Here is a 23,310-nt window from a genome sequence, read left to right on the forward strand (position 1 = left end):
GTAAAATGGGACCTGTAACAAACCCACCTGCGTACAGAGAAGGCCTACTTTCAGCCAATCCTGGGACCTCCAGGACCAGTAGGTCACCATTTCTTTTCAAGGTGACCCCACTCATGTTGTATTCTTTCAGTTCTATTTCTGCATGAATCTCCTCAAGCCAGAGCAAAGTCGAAAATTTTTCTTTGTAGTTCGACATGTTCAAAAGCTGAAAAAAAACCCAGCAAGTTAGTGAGAGCAGAGTCATACATCCAATACACCCATGGTCCAGGAAAGCAGCAGCTCTGGAGGTGCTAAGTCAAAGCTGCTGAAACTCAGCAAATGGGAGATAATGGCTTTAAAACACTGACCCCCAGGCTGTGCAGGACAGTGCTCCTGAGGTTGGGAGACTACCTCTGGGAACCGCACAACTGCCCTGGCTACTGCCTAGACAGAGTTTCAAGGCCCTGATGCAGAGAGCCCAGGGGAGCTGTGTGGTCTCTGCTTTGAGGAGACGGAGCTGGGGTCCAAGGAGGCCAAGGGGGCAGAGTGCCAGGAAGAGCGAGCAGCACAGAGAAAGGTTTGAGGAGCTGCAGAGGGTCCCCTCCGAGCTGTCAGCTGAATGCTGGTCAGTGCGTGAGTGCAAGAGCCAATGTCAGGTTGGGACATCTATCTGATGAGATAAGAGCAGGGTTCCCCAACCCAGGCATGACCAATACCTGGACTGCACTCTCTGGGGTGGGGGCCATCCTGTGCACTGTAGGGTACTTAGTGGCACTCCTGGCCCCTACCCACTTGCTGATACTAGCACACCCAGTCATGACAACCAAAAACGTCTCCCAGGAGGGGAACTGTCCCCTGTTGAGAACCACTGTATGAGAAGGAATAATTCCCAGAGCTCACACGGGGCCGAGAACAGTGTGAGTCCCAGCAGCCCAAGTGGAAAGGCTTGTAATACATGAGACATTGGAGGGAGTATTCGGAAGGGTATTAGCCCTAAATCAAATGCTATTCTGGTCCCACCTAACAAAGCCTTAAAGCCAGGCTTCAAAGTATCCCAACTGTTTCAAAGTAACTTAACTGCACCCCAGAATAAACCTCAGAATATTCTCAGGAACAGAAAAATAAGCCAAGAGCCAGCAAGGTAAAATCCAGAATGTTTGGCATCCACACAAAGATTAACAGGCTTAGAAAGAACAGAAACCACAAATCATAATGGGGAGAAAAACCTCTCAGCAGAACCAGAACTGACCCATGTGACAGAACCTGCAGACTAGGACACTGAAATGGCTGTTATTCAAAGAGCTAAGACTGAGCATGTGCAGCAGGGACACAGAAGATTTACAAAAGACCCATGCTGAACTGCTGAAGATGGTAACTACCATGAGCAACATTAAAATACACCGGATGGGCCTACACATTGCAAAGGAGAGAACTAGTGAACCTGAGCACTGGCAACAGGCATCTTCCAAATGCAATGTAGGGAAGACTGAGGAAATGTGAGCAGAGTGTCAGCGAGTTGTGGGCGGCTCCAAGTGACCAATACACAAGCAAAGGGAATCTGCAAAAAGGGCCGGGCAGAAAGAGAGTCTGAAGACAGAATGGTCAAAAATTACCCAAATTTGAAGAAAACTAAAAGCCCACATATCCAGGAAGCTCAAAGAACCCCAAGCTAAGAAATGAGAAGAAAACTATATTAAGGCAGATTATAAATTGAAATTTTTTAGAAAAAGAAAAACTTAAAAGCTGCTAAAAAAGTACACATTATATGCAAAACAAACAGTAAGAAAGAAAGCAGATATTTCACTAAAAACACAGTGAGCTGGAGACAGCAGAGCAGCATCTTTAAAGTTCCAGCCCAGAATTCAAGACCCAGCGAAAATCTTTCAAAAATGGAGGTAAAATACTTTTCCAGATATATAAGACTGTAAGAACTGGTCACTCTGGGGCCCCTGGGTGGCTAGAGGTTGAGCGTCTGCCTTCAGCTCAGGGTGTGATTCTGGGGTCCTGGGATCGAGTCCCACATTGGGCTCCCCACAGGGAGCCTACTTCTCCCTCTGCCTGTGCCTCTGCCTGTCTCTCATGAATAAATAAAATCTTAAAAAACAAACAAACAAACAAACAAACAAAAAATAACCATCACTCACAGACAAGCACCACAGATGTTTACCTTGCTCTGTAAGACCCCAGGTGTCTGGGTCCACATGAAGGAGTGAGAGCACCAAGGATGGGAACTATGTGGTAAGCCTCAAAAAATGCTTACACCTTTTCCTTTTTAAAATATTTTATTTATTATTCATGAGAGACACAGAGAAAGGGGATGGGCAGAGACACAGGCAAAGGGAGAAGCAGGCTCCATGCAGGGAACCCAATGTGGAACTCGATTCCAGGACCCTGGGATCATGTCCTGAGTCAAAGACAGATGCTCCACTGCTGAGCCACCCGGGTGCCCCAAAACACCATTAAAAAAATTTTTTTTTTATTTATCAGAGACAGAGACAGCGAGCGAGTGAGCAGGGGCAGAGAAAGAGGGAGAAGCAAACTCCCCACTGAGCAGGGAGCCCGACATGGGGCTCCATCCCAGGACCCTGGGGTCATGACTTGAGCCAAAACCAAGAGTCAGAGTCCAGAGTGAGATGCTTCATCAATTGAGCCACCCAGGTGCCCCAAGAAATGCCATGTTAAACACTCATCAAAAGCAAGCTGCAGAGGGGTGGGTGTTGGGGCTCCTCGCTCAGCAGGGAGTCTGCTTAAGATCCTCTCCCTTCCTCGGCCTCCCACCACCCCACACCCCCCGCCAAAAAAACAAGCTGTAGAAGCAGCATCGGTATCACACAGAGTAGATGCCAGAACCGAGACTACTAGGGACAAAGCAAGACCTTTCATGTTAGTAAAGGGGCTCATCAATCAATCTGACATAGTAGCCATCAATGTCTATGCCGCTAATTATAGGACTTCTGTATAGGGAGTAAAGGGCAACAGAAAAAAAAAAAGGATCAGAACAGATATTAACAACAAAAACAAAAACAAAAAAACCCCCAGAAAAATAGACAAAAATAAAAAAAAAATCAAAAGCTGGTTCTTTGAGAAGATTCGTAAACATTTATAAACATCTAGCCAAATTGATGAGGACAAAAGAAAACACATATTAATATTATAAACAACTTCATGTAAATAAATTAGACAACTTACACAGCAAAACTACTTTAGAAATAAAAGCCACCAAAGCTCACTCAAGAAACTCCACTTCTTTATCACTTTTGAAGGAATCAAATTCCTTTTTTTTTTTTAAGATTTATTTATTCATAAAGATACACAGAGAGAGGCCGAGACACAGGCAGAGGGAGAAGCAGACTCCTCGCGGGGAGCCTGATGTGGGACTCGATCCCAGGACCTCGGGGTCACACCCTGAGCCAAAGGCAGACACTCAACCACTGAGCCACCTGCGCGGCCCAAAATCGAATTCCTAATCAAAAATCTTCCCACAAAGAAAACTGACCCAGAATGCCTTCCTGGTAAATTCTGTCAAAAACTTAAGGAGTAGGGATCCCTGGGTGGCACAGCGGTTTGGCGCCTGCCTTTGGCCCAGGGCGCGATCCTGGAGACCCGGGATCGAATCCCACATCGGGCTCCCTGCATGGAGCCTGCTTCTCCCTCTGCCTGTGTCTCTGCCTCTCTCTCTCTCTCTGTGTGACTATCATAAATAAATAAAATCTTTAAAAAAAAAAAAAAACAAAAAAAAAACTTAAGGAGTAAATGATACCATTTCTACAAAAACACTTTACTAATTTTTTTTTTTTTTAACACTTTACTAATTAAAATGAGGGAACACCCCAACCATTCCGGGAGGCCCATAATATGCTCCCATCAACACCAAAGAGGTCACAGAAAAACCACAGCACCACGTCTGCCGTGTAGACACAGACACCCCAACAAAACCTAAGCACACCAAATGCAACTCCGTGTGCACACATGCACGAGTACGGACCATGGCTGGGTGGAGCTGACCACAGGAGCAGGAGGCTGAGTTAACTTCTCACCACATTAACACATCACCCTCAAGAGAGCCAGAAAAAGCAGCTGAAACTCACCTCAAGTGGACACCCGGGTGCCCTGAGCACACTTCACAGTGTAGTGCGACGCCCATAAGAACACCAAGCCAGACAGTGCGCCTGCCCTGTCCCCTGGCCTCTGCGGCCTGGCACGTTCTGGACACCTCACCTAAACACAATCACGAAGCGTGTGACCCGAGGGGAATGCACTGGGACACGCTCGCTGAGTGGTGATGACAGGGCCCCTCCAAGCAGCTCCCAGCGTGGGGGTTTCCTGCTGTTGCTGTGACGGACGAGTGGGCTGCACACGTGTGGTCTCACCTCACCCAGGGGAAGCCCAGCTCTGGCTGGGGCTGCTTCCTCTGGGAGGCTCCCAGGGAGAACCCCGTCTTCTTGCCTTTCCCACTCCTAGAGGCGCTGAATCCCCCTCCCTCACCAGGTGGCCAGTCTGGGCTACCTCTCTCCCTGACAAGGCCCACTGGGCCACCCAGAAAATCCAGGGTCATACCCCCGACGTGCCGAATCTCAAACTGAAATAACAACCTGAGTCAAAGACCCAAACCACCAAACGAGAAATACTTTGATTCTATTCACACAGATTTCTGAAAAGGAAACCACCCTCTGGAGACAGCAGACGGTGCTAGGCTTAGGGACAGGGCTAGGGGAGGAGAGGGGTCACTCAGGGACGCCAGGGGCAGATGTGCTCACCATCCTGACCGTGGTGAGGCAGTGGGCAGGGGTTGGAGCGCTCTTCCATGAATGCACCTTCCACGGACGCAGGCTGCTGGATGTCACCCATGCCTCAGGAATGCTGATGAAGGGATGTACCTGCGTGCCTCAGGGAGCACCTCAAAGGCAGGTGCAGGACTAAACACATCACACAGGTGGAGAACCTGGGAGCCTGCAGCCACACGGTACTTTCACCACCGTCCCCGTTCTTAGTACTGCCCAGCAGGATTGCGCTACGTTCTTGTGCCCGCACAAGGAAGGTCCCTTCCCAGTGCCCAGGCTCCCGTGGCTGCATCTGTACCAGCAACAGACACTTGGTCTCCAGGCAACTCCCTATTTCGAAGGCTGGTTTGCTGCCTCGGAACCTAGCTCAGGCCTGGAACTCGCTCAAATACCGCAACGCCTTCCTGACATGACAAGCCTCCCTGCGTCCACCCTCTGCACCCTGATCCTCCCATGTGGCCAGGCCAGCGCCCAGGCAACGCAGAGCCGCCCCTCCTGCCTCTGTGTCTCAGCGTGCCACTTGCTGTCTGCGGTATCTCCCTCCCTCTTCCAGAGCGCCAGTGAGTCCTTGGGAAGGGGCACCTCCTGCCCACGCCCACCTGCGGTGCAGCATCGCGGGAGCTTCTCCTGCCCACCCTGCTAGGGGTCCAGAGCCCGGCTGACAAGAAGACCACCCCTCCCTTGGTCCCCAGCCTCCTCCCAAACCTTGTTTCTTCTGTGTACGCCCCTTCTCCATCTGCTCCCTCCTGCTTCATGCCCTCAGCCCATGACAGACTCAAGACTGGCTCATCCTCGACAGAACACCGGGAACCAAGTCTTCCTCCAGCTGCCATCCGGTCTCTGGTCTCATCACCCGGATGCTGCACAGGCCCACACCCTCACCACTGCTGAGCTGCTCCTCAGCCAGTAGACCCCCAGGCCCCATGGGAAGTGCCCTCCTGCACAACGGGCAGCACTCTCCCCTCTAACAGCAGACGTGATGCTTTCCTCGCTCCTGGACTTGGCTGTCCACTACACACAGGCACGTGCTCTGTTGACCCCCGGCTCCTCCTCGTGCCACCTCTCCCCTGGGGGCCCCGCCCCTTGTCTGGCTTTGCCACCACCTGTTAACAGTGCACAGGCTGGACAAGGCTTCCTCCCATGAGCTCAACAATAAGCCTGAACACAGGGATCCCTGGGTGGCGCAGCGGTTTGGCGCCTGCCTTTGGCCCAGGGCGTGATCCTGGAGACCCGGGATCAAATCCCGCGTCGGGCTCCCAGTGCATGGAGCCTGCTTCTCCCTCTGCCTGTGTCTCTGCCTCTCTCTCTCTCTCTCTCTCTGTGACTATCATGAATAAATAAAAATTAAAAAAAAAAAAAGCCTGAACACAAAGCAGGAGCACTGCCACACAGGGTGGGTGATGTGAAGGCGGTCGTGTGTGAGGCCTCCTCCCAACCACCGGACCCTATAGCTTGAGGGCTTTCCCACACACGTCCTGCCTTCCCAGGTGTTCAGAGTTTTATTCTGGATGGGAAGCCATTTGGAGGCAGGCCGCTGGCCTAGCAGAGACAGGCTGGGCGGGTGGCAGAGGGCAATCACACACGTGGGGTCAACAGCAAGGAGTCCCTCTCTCTCAATGACCTGCTATTTCCAGATGTCCATGATAGAAATGAACCAGTCTGAGCAGGGTTCATCCTCAGTTTATCAGAAAAAGCTCAAGTGTGGCAAAGAGTATTTCGTATCAAATACGTTTCCTACCTCTGCAAGTAACGGCTGAAAAGTCAGAATGTCGATTTTCTGTTCTACACATTTCTTAAGTCTATCTGGTATTGGATACTGTGGGAGGAAACTTGGAAGTTGTCGTCTTGAATTCCTTTAAAAAAAAACAAAACAAAAGCACAAGTCAAAGATAATTCTTAATGACCCTGCATGTCATAGGAGCCGTTCTCACTCAAACATCCTTTCCCACTTCAGAAAAGCTAAAGGTCCTTCCATAACCCGGTATAAATGTGAACTGCTGCCATCAGTCTGGAGTTTGCAAACTTACTTCAGCTGCTTTGGGATCCTTCCACCACATCAGCTCTCGAGGGCCCTCTCGTGTCCTCCAGCAGAGAACAGCAGGGCTGCCTGGCCCAAGACTCCCTCAGAACCAGGGAGCGAAAACCACTGTTCCTGAGCCCCCACTCCGGTAACTCCCACTGCAGCCCTGCGCCTCGGAGAAGCAGCTCCGCTCCTGCAGGCTGTGGAACAGCGCAGGCTGCTCTGTCTGGGTCCTGCCGCCCTGTTTTTCAGCCCGGGGAAATTCGGTTTTACCCTCTGGCTTCAGTCTTTCCCCAGGAAGGGCTGTGGAGAGGAGTCACTGAAGTCGGCCACTGCCAGGATGAAGAACACGCTACTGCTATGGGTCGGTCTGACAGAGCACAAGAAGTGACCGGACAGGAAACAGCCAGGGGAGGCCCAGCAGATCTCTGATCTTAGGCTGTCCCCCTGCATGCAGTGAAGAAAAGCACTCCTGCTCCATCCTAACTCCTGCTTCCAGCTCTCACCTGGCGGGGGGCATGCAGCCCCAGCCCCTTCCTCCAGGCACCTCACTTGGATATCCCAGTGGCTCAGCTCTGGACAGGAAGGCTGCTCAGAGGTACTGTGGCAGAAACACCCCCGAAGCCCCAGAGCCACTACTACTACTAGCAGCACCTCGCACCTGAGACACGGGTTTGCAGTGAGGGTTTCCACCAAAGGACATGTGTGAAGTACATGTGGAGAGGCATTCCGTGAGTGACAGCAAAGTGTTAATTACCAGTATGAACACGACAAACGGGATGGGACCATCACTACATACATATTTAGGTAAAAGGCCTCAATAGTCTTACCACATGGTCTGTCTGTAGCCCAGGGTAGCTGGAGACTCTGCGGAAAAGGTCCAGCACAGAGAGAGCCTCCAGAGACTGGTTAGCAAACACACAGCGCTGTTCTGGGCAGGGAGCAGGGGCAGGTGGCAGCAGTTCCAGGTCCCTAACGTGACAACAGGAGACCCTACCTCCTGCTTTAGAGACTCTTCCACACAGTGACCCGTGACAGCTGAGCAGGGGGCTGTTGGTCTAGTTCCCTCTCTAGTTCAGTCAAATGCCAACTAGCAAGCTGCTTGCTATACCACCACCTGACAACCTGGGCTCCGTAAAGCTCCTATAGTTAAAATGCAATCATTTAGGACATTCCGCTGCCTGCAGGCCCCAGTAACGCTCGTTGCCCCGGCCTAGGCTCCATCCCCAAGGGCATATCCTTTCCATGATGGATGGTTCTCACAACTTACTGGTAACTACTGATCACTCTGTAGAAAAAACTGGACGTTTTACATATGTTACCTCATCTAATGCTTGTAACCATGTGAGGGACACTATCATTTTACAAACAAGACCAGGATTCCATGAGGCTACGAAACTGGCCCAAGGTCACACAGCGCCTGGTAGTAGTGCTGGATTCAAACAATGGCCTGACTCCAAAGCCAACCACTTCATACTTTGCTAACAGAATTTTTCTTTAGCCTGCAAATTAGTAGAAATCCGTAATGCCTTAAGTTATTACTGGGCAGAAATGTGATTTGAAATTCAAGATTTTCCAATATTAGAAGAGAAGTATCTATCTTCCAGTGGATTCTGGGCAGTACTCACATTAAACCTGTCAGTTCCTACAACTGTGAGTGAGCTTTCACATCACAAAATCAGGAAATATCCTTATAGCTCAGATTCTTCCCTATAGCTCAGATTTTTCCAGCACCGAACTGCAAAAATTCTGATTTCAGAGATTTTTCAGTTTAGCAGCTACAGAGCATGTGGACCTGTAGCACTTGCTTGAGGCTACCACCCCAGTCCCCGACCAGTCACATTTTGTGGACCTCTTGCTGACTGGTTCCTCTGGGTGCCCGTGTGGGATGCAGGATGTCTGGGTAGATGGGCTGGGCTGCTGGGAAACACGAGATGAGGCAGGAGCAGCTGGGGCACACTGGTGGCCCAGGGGGCCGTGGCTACTGCTCTGTCCTCACACAGTGGGGCCCTCCTCAGGGACAGAAAGAGTTTCATGAAAACTCCTCCCTGCAAGTTCGATGACGGAGGTGCCTGACGCAGCTGCCCCCCAGCTTTATCCCAGGCTGCCTGCCTCTCTTCAACAACCACGTGGCCTACTCATCTCTCACACCACGAGCACACATTTGGATTCATGTTTTCTGCTTAAAGTACCTCTTCTGTGTGGTCACAACAACTGTAGTTTTTGTGGATGTTACTGTGGGGGAACTTTTAGACTTTTTCCAAGAAAATGGTTCTCGGACGGCTATTAGCAACTCCTCCCCACTTATGACATTGACTTCAAGGAACCGCCCAATTATGAAACTGGAGAAGCAGATCAGGAGAAGCTCCTTGCAGCGGCCAGAATTCCTGGAAAAAACAAAAAGCAGTTTGATTTTAGTCATAAATAAGACAAGCAGATCCGATGGAATTCCCCTCTGTACACGTATGGAAAGTCAGTTACAAAACCACAGTCACCCTTAGTTTTCAATAATTTTCTTCAGAGGAGAAAATTTCAGCTTTCTAAAATAAGAATGTTTTCCCATGATAAAAATAAATCAGCCACTTAAACTATTCTGTGATTCTCCAACTTAAGAACAATAGGAAAGACACCGTCAGTTCTTAAGTTTAAATGAGAATTGTGTAATGTTACCAAAAATATCCTGCTTTTACTTTGCTTTCTGCCCAGTTTCCTGCTGCTGCTCTACGCAGGCTCTCTTGGATGCGCTACACTGTGTTCTGTACCGTCACGTTTAAAGTGCTGGCACCACATGCTCTGACTGAAGGAAAGGTCACTGTGCTGTGAGGACCGAGGGCCTGAAGCAAGGTGGTGGTTTAATCAGACACATTTAAAAATAAATGGAATTAGCAACTGTAGAGGGCTGCTGAGAAAGGAAGAGTCCTGCAGCCCAGATGCCCCAGAGGCAGGCCCAGCAGGCAGGGCTGGGGAGCTTAGGATTCAAGGCAGGAGGCAGGGGAGGAGGAGGACTGTGAGGGCTCCTGGCCAGCTCCACACAGTCTGCCCAGGAAGGGAGGCCCCAGCCTCCTGCCCCCTGGAGCCTGTACCCGGGCCTGCTGCCCAGATGGAGACGGAAGGGCAGGAAGGCCTCAGCTGAGGGAGCAGGAGGGAAGGCGAGGAGCAGTTGCTGAGGGGCTGATGGCAGACTGAGCTGAGCCCAGCAGGCTTGAGGCTCAGAAGCCGGGGTGATCGGGTGGGGCAGCTTGTCAGGCTTGGGGAGGCAATGCCTTGGATGGTAAACTCACTCAAGCCATTTTCTCCATCAGTGCTTTTCCTTGTGCTTTGTCTCATCTGAATAGTTATGAATACTTTTATAACCTCCAGCCTAGAAGTATCGCCCATGAAACCTTAAAATCCAAACATATGAATGTCTCCAAAAGAAACTCACTCCAAGCCCTCCAGGCACGTACTTTGCATCACACACAACCACAATCGGGGCTCTTCCACCTGGAGGGATGAGCCCTCCGGGCTCCAGCTCTGTCACCTGCTTCCAGGGCTTCCTCTCTTCTCCGTCCCCACCTTCTTCACAGGCACGGTCATCTGGGAGGAGGAATTCAAATCCAGTATCAGATCAGAAGCTGAGCGGTCTCCAACAGCGGTGGCAAGCCAGTGACAGTGCATGTGCACACAAAGTACAGGACAGTAGGTGACAAAAACATCAGTGGACAGTGGGCGGCCCTTCCCGAGTTCAGAACCGCTCACAGGAAGAAGCACATCTGAAGCACTTTTGGGTATCTGTCAAGCTGTTTTTATCCCTCTCCTCATTCCCAAAACATCAGACAAGAGCCCAGAACCAAAACAGCTGGGAGCACACACTGCTGTACCAGCTGGAGCACGCCAGCCACTCGGCCCCCAGGCCCAAGCCCCGGGGACAGCAGCAGCCTCCCTGTCACGCAGACCCTGCAGGGCTCTCGCCGGTGGACCCAAGACAGTAACAGGAGGAATGTCTACCTGGACAGACTTCCTTCTCTGATGCCTGACAGGCTGGGTTTTCTTGGTAGCTCTCTAGTGAGTTAGCAGTTTCATATGAAAAATTCTTGTTCTCCTTCTCAGGAACAGGAGACCCTACTGGCCACATCTGAGTTTTATCCAGCATTTGGAATCTGAATTGTTTAGCTTTATCCCAGCCAGCCAGTTTACAGCTGACTAACTTTTGAGGAGTATCTCCTTTATTCCTGGAAAAAGAAAATCAGCCATGAATACAGACAAGATCCCTGAAGCTGAAATAATTGGCTACTGTAAAATACAGAATTCAATCTTTTGAATGAAAAACAATTACAAACACCTTTAAGAATATAAGTAAAGAGGCTATTTCAGGGTGAAAAACTAAAAGATCTTCATAAAGGAAAAAATTAAAGTTGGTTCTACAAAAATCTTTTTCTTTTTTTTGTTTTTTCAACTTCTTAAATTGTAATTTAAAACCCATTGACAAGGACACCTGGGTGGCTCAGTGGTTGAGTGTCTATCTTCAGCTCAGGCCGTGACCCTAGGGTCCTGGGATCGAGTCCCACATGAGGCTTCCTGCATGGAGCCTGCTTCTCCCTCTGCCTGTGTCTCTGCCTCTCTCTCTGTGTGTCTCTCACGAATAAATAAAATCTTAGGGATCCCTGGGTGGCGCAGCGGTTTGGCGCCTGCCTTTGGCCCAGGGCGCGATCCTGGAGACCTGGGATCGAATCCCACATCGGGCTCCCGGTGCATGGAGCCTGCTTCTCCCTCTGCCTGTGTCTCTGCCTCTCTCTCTCTCTCTCTCTGTGACTATCATAAATAAGTAAATTTAAAAAAATCTTAAAAAAATAAAACCTACTGACATAATTTTATATAAGCAACAAACTTACTCTATCCAGATCACCATATTTTTACTTCCTCCTTCCTTTAACGTTCCAAAATTTGTCATCCTCGTGACTTCAATATCACCTTTGTTTTTCAGTAAAAGGGCTCCATAGGACTCATCGGTAGTCTCTTCAAAGGCAGCAGGGTCCCTGGGGAGAGCACCCACAGAGACAGCACCATCACTGTGGCAGGCACCCCACAGCGCCACCACCCGCACGCATCGACCTACCCAGGGTCCACCGTTAGAGGACAAACCTGCTGTCCGTCCCCCAGGGACAGGCCACAGACCCACACAGAGCTCCCACAGCACTGAGAATCTCTGAGAAGGACAGCAAAATATCTTGAGGAAGAAAATGACAAATTCTACAAGATCTAGAAAAAAGGAAGCGATGTCACCACGGTGACATCTTGAAGGAGTCCCTGACTGTGGGAACGGAGTATTCAGTCCTCTCCTCTGCAGGCTGCCAGCAGGGGTGAGGGAAGGCACCACTGCTTCTTTACTCTCCCTCCACAGACCCTGTGGCTCCCCTCAGTCCGCGGACACCGCTGGGAAGCCAAACCATGTCCTCCTCCCTGCGCGCCCACAGTGCTCCTCTAGACTGGAAACCTGGAGGCACTCCCCTCCCAGACTGCAGCTCCCTTCAAAAGATGGGGCCCTGTCCACAAACTCAGTGACATCCTGTAGCATGCCGGGACCCTCCTCAGCCAGCTCCTGCCCCTCACACCCTTCCTGACCACGCGCCTTCCACTCTGTGTCACCCCTGATCCTTCCTCTCTCCTCTCATCCAGTCCACGTGGGCTGACAACAGTTGCCGACCCCTCTTCCCGTAGCTCCCACAGCTCTTACAGTCTCGCCTCTGCCCTCACCCCTACCCCAGACCAGAGAGGCCATGGAGGTTTCTGGCTCAAGCCACCCAGGGAATGGGGATGGGGAAGACTTGGGGCAGGAGGAGCTGCATCTGGAGGAGAGTGGACGTCCCGCCTCACACTCATGAACTGGTGCTCTTCCGGACATTCAACTAGGCAGCGGGTCTGCGGGGAGCGTATGCACGGGACTAATGCTGCAGAGTCCCAACCAGCTCCTGGAGACACTCACACAGAGCCCCGCTGCCCCCAGGCCTCCACCAGCAGCCTCCCCTCGGGGTCAGGAAGCCATAGCGAGTGACAGCCCTTAAACTCTTCAGGGCAGATACATGGCTCTTCTTTGTCCAAGGCAGCACTTCTGGGGCTGCTACAGTGCTTGGCACACCGGGCTTCTGCTGAAGGGTAGGACGTTCATTCCATTATAAATTCAGGAAATGGGAGCTGACTGCTTCACTGCCTGGGAGTTCCGGGGACCCACACATTGCCCTCATCCACTACTCACCCTCTAAGGCCCCACTCTGACTAGGAGATTACAAATTCACAGGATTTGGGGCTGGCTCACCCCCAGTACCTCCCTGGCCTGCAGAGATGACTACTAGAGGCATTCAGAGAAGCCTCAGGCAATGTGCAGGGATCAGAGTATCTCCTCCCCAAGGAGAACGAGCACTCCCCCAGACTTACAGCTGCGCAGGGGCCACCTGAGGCTCCCCAGCACCTGACCACCCCGCCCCTGGTAGGAGGCCGCACAGAGCGTCTCCGGCACTGCCATGCTTTAGCTTCTGCCCGGGACACGTGTACGAGTGATGGGCGCCCTGGCCTTGCCTCCAGCGTGCAGAGACCGGCCTCCCGCTGGTTATTTCCTTAACGTGTACGGAGGGGAGCTCGGCTGCAGAACAGAAACAATAAAATGACAGCACTGTCTTACATGCGGGGGGGGGGGGGGGGGGGGGGGCGCGGTCATGCCCCACCCATTCCATTCAACAGATACTAGTCCACACCTACCCTGAGCTACCACTCCTCTCGAAAACATAAATACAAAAACCATAGAGCATGTTAAAAAGTGCTTAAGGGACTCCTGGGTGGCTCAGTGCTTGAGCATCTGTCTTTGGCCCAGGGCATGATCCTGGGATCCCGGGATTGAGTCCTGCAGCGGGCTCCCTGCAGGGAGCCTGCTTCTCCCTCTGCCTGTATCTCTGCTTGTCTCTCTCATGAATAAACAAAATCTTTGAAAAAAAGAAAGTGCTTAAAAAACCCACATCAGACTGAACAATAAGGATCTAAAACTGGATACAAATGCTAAGTCATTCCAAGGAATACATTTGGACCCTGAGATGGCAACTATTTTCCCTGTGACAGTCGGCGAGGGGCAGGACTGGCCACCATCCTCCTGGGCCCATGGCAGTCAGGAGCCCAGGTAACTGCAGTGTCATTTTCAAGCATTTCTGGGCTTAAATGAAGAGTCAGGGAAGCACATGTTTTCATGGCACAGGTGTTTCCTTACACTGTACATGTAGCTCCAGGGGACCGTGATGTCTAATGTGGGGAGCAGGCCTCCCAGCTTCTGCCCCAGGGCTTTTGGCTGCTTACTACCAGGAAGATGACAGAACTAGTGGGGAGTCCAAGAGCGTAATGCAGACACAGGGAGGAGCCGCTCTACTCCTGTGGTACACACACTGGGCAGTGAGTTCCTGCCACATCTCATATGCTCACACTACTCAGTCCATCAGATGGAGCGAAAATCCAACCTCCTGTGCCTGCCAGGCTGTTGTGGGTGGTGAGAGGAGGTAAGGGCTGTGTATCTGGTTTCATTGCCCCACAGATGGGCCAGAGTCATTCCGGGCAAAGCAGGGTCCTGTGGGGCAGGGGCACTGGGCGCTAAGTGGCCAAGGATGACAGCATCTATTGGATGGTGGGATAGGGGCAAGTCTCCCCATCCCACACAGCTCCACAGCCTTGAGCCAAGTGGTCTGTCCTACTGAGTCTGTCTGTAAATCAGTGGCACTCCCCACTGTGCTGCTCCTGGAAGACCCACATTTGTGCCGAGGACAGCGGCGCAGGTGCTCAGTGTGTTGCAGGAAACAGGACACAAACACCTTCTTGCACAGAACTTGCATTCTGATGATAAACAGAATAACTAAGGAAAACATCCAGTAAATTCACTGGAGGTTAAGTGCTAAGGAGGAAAACCAGGCAAAGGAAGGGCACAAGGGGCAGGGCAGGGCTGCCATTTGCACTGAAAGCTCAAGAAGGCCCCATGCTGCTTTATAAACATGTGTGGACAAGCTGGAAGGTTGCTGGGGCTCAGAGTGAAGAGCCCAGATATGACACTCAGTAATTCTAAGGGGCTCCTGGTGGCTCCATTGGTTAAGTGTCCAACTACTGATTGCTGCTTGGGTCATAGTCTCAGGGTCATGGGGTCAAGTCCTGTGTTGGGCTCCTCACTTTGTGTGGAGTCTGCTGAAGATTCTCTCATTCCCTTTGCCCCTCCTCCACTAAAATAAATAAATCTTAAAAAAAATTAAGAACCTACTGTGTCCAACAACTTCTATAAAGTAGCCACATGTGAAAGAATAAAAGCTATAAAAACCCACCAAATGTGAAAATTTCCAATATAAGATTAAGAATTAAGAAGGAACCATTAAAATTTCAATCAACTACAGAGACAACCAAAAACCTTCCAGAAGATACTTTCCCTTTAACTGCCCCAGCTAAGGATTTTGACAGGCTATTATTTGAGCTTGTTAAAGCAACTCTTAAAATACACTTAAATTGGGCCTCTCTCTTCCCAGAGAAGGTGGCTGTTTCCTCATTACCGTTTTTTCACCGGGGTGATGCACAGGGCTCTCCAGATGTAGCATGACTGGCTGCTCTCCACCACCACAGCATTGACTATGTCATGTCTTCGAGGCACGTATCCTTCAGCAAGTTTCACAGAGTCCAAGGTGAAAAAGATGCTGTCATCTATCACCCCATTTCTCCCGCAGAGGCTAGAAATGCAGACCTGCAAGCACAGTAATTGACAACTGTGTCCACATGTGCTACTCCGGAGGCCCGCCTCTCCTAATCAGCCCAACTCGGGTTGGTCCGGAACCAGAAACACACACCTCACACAGGCTCCACTGCAGACAAAGTCCAACCTCTGGGGGATTGGGCACCCTGAAGATTTTGTGACCATTGGAAGGAAAGGACCCCAGAGCCAAGGCTGAAGTAGGGGAGTGAGAGTGTCAGGTGGCCAGTGCTCACTTCCTGAGTCTCCATCCCAGCACGCATTTCCACCTCCACCCTGTGCAAACTCAATGCCCCCTCGTTCCAGTCTCCAACACAAAGCATGCCTGCCTTTATGGGCAAGCTCTCATCTTACACCCATTCCACTCGTTCCCAGCAAGTAAAATGTCTTCTCATTCTGTGTCAACTACAGAACCTAGAGTTCCATTGTATGAGCATGCCAGGCGATCTCCATTTATCTCCTTAAGGAAACCAGCATTCTCAGCAAGGAAACAAGGTCTTTTGGCCAAGACTGAGCCTTATTTAGCTTGACTTCCCAATGCACCCCCAGGAGAAGCCTCAGCTGTGAAAACACAGGAAAACCAGGACAAGCGAGGGCCAGCACCTACCCTGTCCACGTGCTTGTACCTCAGCGGCTTCACTGAGATGGCCTCGCTGCTCCATGTGCCTGGCCGGATCCAGTATTCTGCCTCCACCCAGTCTCCCTTGCAGGGCTTGAAACCTCCAAGCAAGGAAACCATGGTGCTTACTTGGTAATGTTGGTTATACCAAAGTGTACAATTCATTCTGAAGTTATGATAGCTGACGTCATTTCTGTCCTACCTAAGAAACCAGTTTTCCAATCTCAGCTCTCTTCTAGGTTGCCTCAGTTGAACGAGCAGAGGATGTTAAAGACCAACCTTTCAATGACCTCATCCTCTCCCACCTACAAGGGCAGGGAACCTAGGAAGGATGGTGGCCATCATGGTCACACACTGGGTTTCTACAGTTTTGGGATCCCATCTGGTTTCAAATACTCTCCATGTTTCTCATAACTATTATTAACAATTGCAACACAATAAGCTGAACAGCCAATCTCTGACACCAGCCTCTAGGGAGTGTGGCACATTCGTGGTGGGCAGTCTCTCTAAATCATGGCTGCCAACTCCTTCCTGTCAACTGTTTCCAGAAACAGTGTGAGTGCCTCTCCCTACAGGTACACAACGGGGGACTTGCGGACACAAGGCAGCGTACTCAAGACTTCAGAGTTGGGAGGTCTATCCCAGCTCAGACCCCCTGCCAGACCCTGGGTGTGCCACATAGCTGTGCTGTGGCCCGCAGGATGCAAGGTGCTGCTGGGCTGCCACTGGCGGGATGGGTGGGAATGTTGGGCCACTGGAGGTTCCATGACATAAGTGGCTTAACAGTCCTGAGGTAAAACACAGAGAGTAGTCTGCACAGGTGTGCTATGATGCAAGGTGTAAAGCTACAACTTGTTAACAACCTTTGTGTTAGTTTGCAGCCATTAGTCCAAAACACAAAAGTACAGGGATGCCTGGGTGGCTCAGCTGATGATCTCAGGGTCCTGGGATCCAGCCCCGTGTGGGGTTCTGTGCTGGGCATGAAACCTGCTTGGAATTCTCTCTCTCCCTCTATCCCTCCCCACCTCACACACGTGTTCTCTAAAAAATAAAAAAAATACATAAATAGGGATCCCTGGGTGGTGCAGCGTTTAGCACCTGCCTTTGGCCCAGGGCGCGATCCTGGAGACCCGGGATCGAATCCCAGGTCGGACTCCCAGTGCAAGGAGCCATGCTTCTCCCTCTGCCTGTGTCTCTGCCTCTCTCTCTCTCTCTCTCTCTGTGACTATCATAAATAAAAATTAAAAAAATACATAAATAAAAACCCAAAGTGCACAATTTAAAACTTAGTTTGTTGCTCAAGAAAGCTGGTGATAAATATCTATGAGTGCAAACACCTGCTGATCAGCACAAGGGCCACAGTGGTACCACTGATGGTATGAAACCAGAAGAGACAAACCTGTTGGAGCATCAACTTCCAGGTCAAGTGGTATTTTAAGACAACGCTCAGAAGCACAATTTTATAGGTTGCAGGACACGTTTGTATGTTGTTTTATAAACCATGACTTCAGTTATCAAATAACTGTTTAACATAATTCTGTTAATTTTTTATTCCATATCTCTTCAGATACATGTGGCAAATGAAATAAAGTATTAGTTGTATAAAGTTACTTCAAAGAGAAAACAGTGAAGCAAATTCAAATAACAGTTTTATTTTTTTTGCCCATCAAAATCATGGGATCAGGGGCTCAGTGGGTTGAGCGTCTGCCTTGGGCTCAGGTCATGATCCCAGGGTCCTGAAATCAAGCCCCATGGGGCTCCCTGCTCAATGGGGAGACTGCTTCTCCCTCTGCCCCCCCTCCCCAGCTTGGGCTTTCTCTCAGGCACATGCTCTCTCAAATAAATAAATAAAATCTTAAAAAATAATTAAATCACAGTTATTGAAAATACAGCTTGTAAATAGAAGACAGTGACACTGATTTCCACCAAAGCAACAGAGGAAATGAAGCCATGAGGCCCCAGGAGCCTGCATGATGCACAAAGCATAAAGCTGAAGCCCTACTATTGGACTCCACACTAACCCAATTTGCATCAAGTCTTCCAACAAAGCCCTTTACTTTTAATTAGGTAAATGGATATTTTGTAATGGAATGATTGAAATTGATATGACCTATAAATTTATAGCATCCTAGTTTATTTATTTATTTTTTAAAGATTTTATTTATTTATTCATGATAGACACATACAGAGAGAGAGGCAAAGACACAGGCAGAGGGAGAAGCAGGTTCCATGGAGGGAGTCTGACGTGGGACTCGATCCTGGGACTCCAGGATCACACCCTGGACTGAAGGCAGGTGGTGCTTAAACTGCTGAGCCACCCAGGCTGCCCGGCATCTGAGTTTAATGTAACATTCAAAAAAAAATCAGAGACACAACTATTTGACAAGTTTTAGTTTATAACATTTGATCACCTTTGTCTCAGAGGCAAAGACAGTACCTATAAAAACATTTGGCCTGACACATCTCAATAGAAAAAAACCTGGACTTAAGAATTTAGCAGAATTTGTTCTGAGCTTACTAACAGTCCCTCAATTAAAAATGTTACAGCCTACAGGGAGAGCCAAAGGTTTCAGTTTCAAGTTTATCAACCATGAAATGCAGCTTTGAAGATTCTAAGCCACTATATAAAAAAACAAAATTAAGATACTAAAATAGGTGTTTTAAGCGTTATTAAACATTAGTAAACAGTAACTTATTTACTATTGTTTTTCAAATATTAGGATTCTATTTATTGGTTTAAAAGCACACACAAGAGAGCTTGCACACAGATGGGATGTGGGGGCAGAGGGCAAGGGAGGGAGAGACTCTCAACCAGACTTCTTTGCTGAGCTGAGCAAGGTGCCTGATATAAGGCTTGATCTCACAACTCTGAGATCATAATCTGAGCCAAAATCAAGAGTCAGATGCTTAACCGAGCCACCCATGCACCCCAATGTTTTTTAGAATACCAGTGACATGGTGTTAGAAATTCTGAAAAAATTCAAAGTATGTGTCAAGAATATAATAATGGAATAATAAATATTAAGTTGTTTTATTAAGCCCAAGTCCTATTTCTTTTTTTAAAATATTTTATTTATTTATTCACGAGAGAGACACACACACACACACATAGGCAGAGACACAGGCAGAGGGAGAAGCAGGCTCCACACAGGGAGCCGGATGGGGGACTCGATTCTGGGAGTCCAGGATCAGGCCCTGGGCTGAAGGTGGCGCTAAACCGCTGAGCCACCCCGGCTGCCCATAAGTCCTATTTCTTTAAAAAAAAAAGGTTTTTTTTTGCAAAGTTTCTGAAAAATGCTACTTTAAAGATCCATCAATATAGTAAAATCAATCTGCTAACTGACGTGTAACTATTTCAAGAATATTTAATTTTAATTAATTTTAACACCTCCTCCCACTTCTCCATGTGCACCAGCCCTGACACTAACTTATGTGGTCACCCTGGCCATGGCTCTGCCATGGAGAGGAGTGCAGCCACTGTCAGGACATGAGGTGGGGTGTGATCCTAACCTCCGTCCCCTCTCTTCTGACAACTGGCGGGTGCTGTCCCACAGGCTAATCCCAACCAGCAGCTAGAGAGCAAGGCTGGGGGTGCAATATTGGGCAGGTTTGGGGGAGAGTAGGGCAGATGTAGAAAGACATCGGACTGTCCAGTTCCAAAAAGCTGAAGAACTTGATGAAGGGAGAGGGTGTTGGAGGGCTGTGCTTCAACCCAGGAAGGAGGGGGCCAGCTGCCGGGTAGAGGTTTTCAGAGAGAAAGCATGAGGACCTCCGGGATACTGGCACACTAGTCAATGAGGAGCACCCTGACACAGGGCACAGCACCCTGTGCTACGTGTGGCACCAGCTTCTTGGGCCTAGGGAAGGTCTCAGAAAGGATCCAGGGCACCTGCTCTGTACCTCACAAGTGGGTCCATGAACCAATTTAATTTGAAAATAAAAAAAGCCTGAGTTGTGACCCAGGCTGGAACTCAGGCCGCGATGGTGACATGGATATGCAGATGCTAGAGGGCCACCCACTGCTTACCCTGGAAATGAAGAGGGAAGAAGCAGGTCCGTTACATACGCGGATTTTAGACCCCAACCCTTAGGCCACTGATTCATACCCAGGGCCATTTATCACCCAAGCCACATCTGCAGATGTTCTAGCTGTAATAATCGGCATTTAGTGGGCAGAGGTCAAAGATGCTGCTGAATACATCCCACAACTTTCAGGGCAGTCACCACAACTGAATGACCAGCCTCAAATGTCACAGGGCAGAGCATAAGCGAGCCTGCTTTAGGCTAAACGCCCATTTTAGCAGCCTTGGCCAAACGGGTTTAGGACTCACTGGATATTCATGTGTAAAACGGCTTGGGCCCTGCTACTGACAATAAGACTTCCTATGAGTAGGAAGTAGGGCACCTGGCTGGCTCAGTGGGTACAGCATGTGACTCCTGATCTTGAAGTTGTAAGTTTGAACCCCACGTTGGGGGTAGAGTTTACTTTAAAAAAAAAGAGAATTCCCATGAGTGTTATTTGGGGGCCTAGATCTGAAGTGTCATCCACAAAACTGGGCTGATGGCCACCACTGCCTCTACAGTTGGAGACTGAGGGGACTCAGTGATCCTGAGGACTTTCCTCCCACCTGCACACTGTTCACATTTCTCCCCAGTGACACCCCTCCTTCAAACAGTCACATCTTGCTCACCTCCCATGCTGAAAGTACACTGTACACAACTGAACCAGACACCCAGATTACCTCACAAGGGTTAGGACACAGCCCATGCTTCACCTGGACCCTCCTCAGAGTCCTTAGCTCTGCACTCAGGGAGGCTGTGCCTTACTGCGTCCTAGAGGAATCCCAAGCTGGTTCACCTCACACTCTAACACACCACTTGTGTGGTTACTACAGAGCAGAAAACTGTCCTGTCTACTCTGCCTCCTATCACAGCACATTCTACAAAACAGTGCCAGGCCTGGAGTAACGCCTTCTAATATTTGCTTAATGAATGCCAGGAAAGAAACCGCCCATTCTGACTCTTCCTAAAGTAAATAAACATCTAGTCCAATTCCTCCTCTTCTCACCTTCATTCAGATCAGAGATTCACAATGGCATCCTGCCACCTATTTTTGTAAGTATAGTCTGACAGGAACACAGCCCCATCTTTCTGCTCCGGTGGTGCCTATGGCTGCTGCTTTCATGCTACCTACCAGCCCAGAGGTTAAGGAGCTGTGAGACAGCACATGGTCCACAAGCTTTACTACCTGGCCTTTTTGGACTCTTATCTATTTCCACATTGTGTTTTCTCTTTCAAGAACGTTGTTGAGGGATCCCTGGGTGGCGCAGCGGTTTGGCGCCTGCCTTTGGCCCAGGGCGCGATCCTGGAGACCCGGGATCGAATCCCACATTGGCTCCCGGTGCATGGAGCCTGCTTCTCCCTCTGCCTGTGTCTCTGTCTCTCTCTCTCTCTCTCTCTCTGTGACTATCATAAATAAATTAAAAAAAAATTAAAAAAAAAAAGAACGTTGTTGAGTTTAACTCCACAATTGCATTAACAAATTATTTAGGCATAAAAACAAAATTTTGTAACAGCTAAAAACAAATGCAATTGAAAACATATATGTTTGTGTGAAGGCACAAAGTTACCCCCAAATCCTATTTTAAAACATCTGAAGTTCTGTAAACAACAGTCCCCTTGTATGTCTATTAACAATGCTGACTTAGATTAGTAACAGTACTTAAGTGAAAGTAACAATTACCCAAAAATTAATGACTCCATTCAACAAATGACACAAAACAAACTACAGCAGTCTACACCACCTAATCTGCTTGGAGCCAACACCTGGTAAAGGCATTCTAGTCTGAAATCCTCTTAACAAACAAAGCAAATTTGACCCTTTCAATGTGTGTAACCATCTCAAATCTAATTCATAAAATTAAAAAAAAATTAAACACAACCTAATCCTAAATATAAAGTCATCTAGTGTACCTTCACAGACACTCTGCAGAGAGAAGTATGTGGTCTGACTGATGTAGCCAGCACCTTCCAATAGTGATGTCACGCAGCCAATCAGAACCCGGGGGCTGGAGTCAGACAGCCCTCCACCATGGGTTTTACTGTCATCTTCCCATTTATCTGAGACAGCTTCCACCTGCAAGACAGACCACTGTTCAAACCATAATAAAAGGACAAGAGAAGCAAACTACAGACCAGTATCTCCTATGAATATATGTATTAAAAATTCTCAAAACATAAGCAAACCGAGTAATGGCAGTGCATTAAAAGGGTTATACACCACAGTCAAGGCTGGTTTATCCAGAATGCAACACAGGTCCAACATATGAAAATCAATCAATATAACACACCACACATTGGTAGAACAAAGGAAAAAAAACACACAAAAATCTCAGCTGATGTAGAGAAGGCATTTGAGAAGACTCCCCCTTCACGAGAGAATACTCCAACCAGGAATTGAAGGAGAGACTTCTTCAATGTGATAAAACCCACAAATGAAAAACCCACAGCTAACATCACACTCAATGATGGAAAAATTGAAGGCTTTTCCCTTAGGATAAGGAACTAGGGCAGGATTTTGCTACTTCTCTTTAACAAAAGCACTGAGATCCTAGCTAGAGCAACTGGGCAAGAAAAAGAAATAAAAGTCATCCAACCTGGGAAGGAAAAGTAAAAATTTTTGTTTGTAATAGCATGATCTTATATGTAGAAACGCCTAATATTCCATTAAAAAAAATGTTACAGTTGGGGATCCCTGGGTGGCTCAGCGGTTTCACGCCTGCCTTTGGCCCGGGGCGTGGTCCTGGAGTCCCGGGATCGGGTCCCGTGTCGGGCTCCCAGCATGGAGCCTGCTTCTCCTCTGCCTGTGTCTCTGCCTCTCTCTCTCTCTCTATCATTAGTAAATAAAAAATAAATCTTAAAAAAAAATGTTACAGCTAATAAACAAATCCAGCAAACTTGGAGCATACAAAATCAATATACAGAAATCAGTTCCATCTATATGCACCTGCAATAAATTAAAAAATGTAAATTCAGAAAACAGTTTCACTTACAATACCATCAAAAAAGAAAAAAACAGGAATAAAGTTAATCAAAGAGATAAAAGACATACACTAAAAACTACAAAATGTAGATGAAAAAAGTTAAAAAAGACACAAATAAATGGAAATACAAA

At 48.8% G+C, this 23,310-nt stretch overlaps 1 protein-coding gene across 6 annotated transcripts in view; it reads right to left on the reverse strand.

Annotated features, from left to right (window-relative positions):
- Positions 1 to 23,310, reverse strand: part of MOV10L1 (Mov10 like RISC complex RNA helicase 1) — a 72,599-nt gene that overhangs the window by 37,633 nt on the left and 11,656 nt on the right. For all 6 annotated transcript variants that reach the window (XM_025455748.3, XM_025455768.3, XM_025455739.3 and 3 more), the window contains exons 3-11: positions 22,110 to 22,272; positions 16,125 to 16,237; positions 15,324 to 15,511; positions 11,652 to 11,795; positions 10,768 to 10,991; positions 10,227 to 10,356; positions 8,973 to 9,167; positions 6,499 to 6,613; positions 28 to 205 (exon numbers count right to left, since the gene is read on the reverse strand). In XM_025455748.3, the coding sequence (XP_025311533.1) occupies positions 28 to 205; positions 6,499 to 6,613; positions 8,973 to 9,167; positions 10,227 to 10,356; positions 10,768 to 10,991; positions 11,652 to 11,795; positions 15,324 to 15,511; positions 16,125 to 16,237; positions 22,110 to 22,272 (1,450 nt within the window). The remainder of the gene's footprint in view (positions 1 to 27; positions 206 to 6,498; positions 6,614 to 8,972; positions 9,168 to 10,226; positions 10,357 to 10,767; positions 10,992 to 11,651; positions 11,796 to 15,323; positions 15,512 to 16,124; positions 16,238 to 22,109; positions 22,273 to 23,310) is intronic.

This window comes from Canis lupus, chromosome 10, assembly GCF_003254725.2.
Source record: "Canis lupus dingo isolate Sandy chromosome 10, ASM325472v2, whole genome shotgun sequence".
In the NCBI taxonomy this organism is placed as follows: Eukaryota; Metazoa; Chordata; class Mammalia; order Carnivora; family Canidae; genus Canis; species Canis lupus.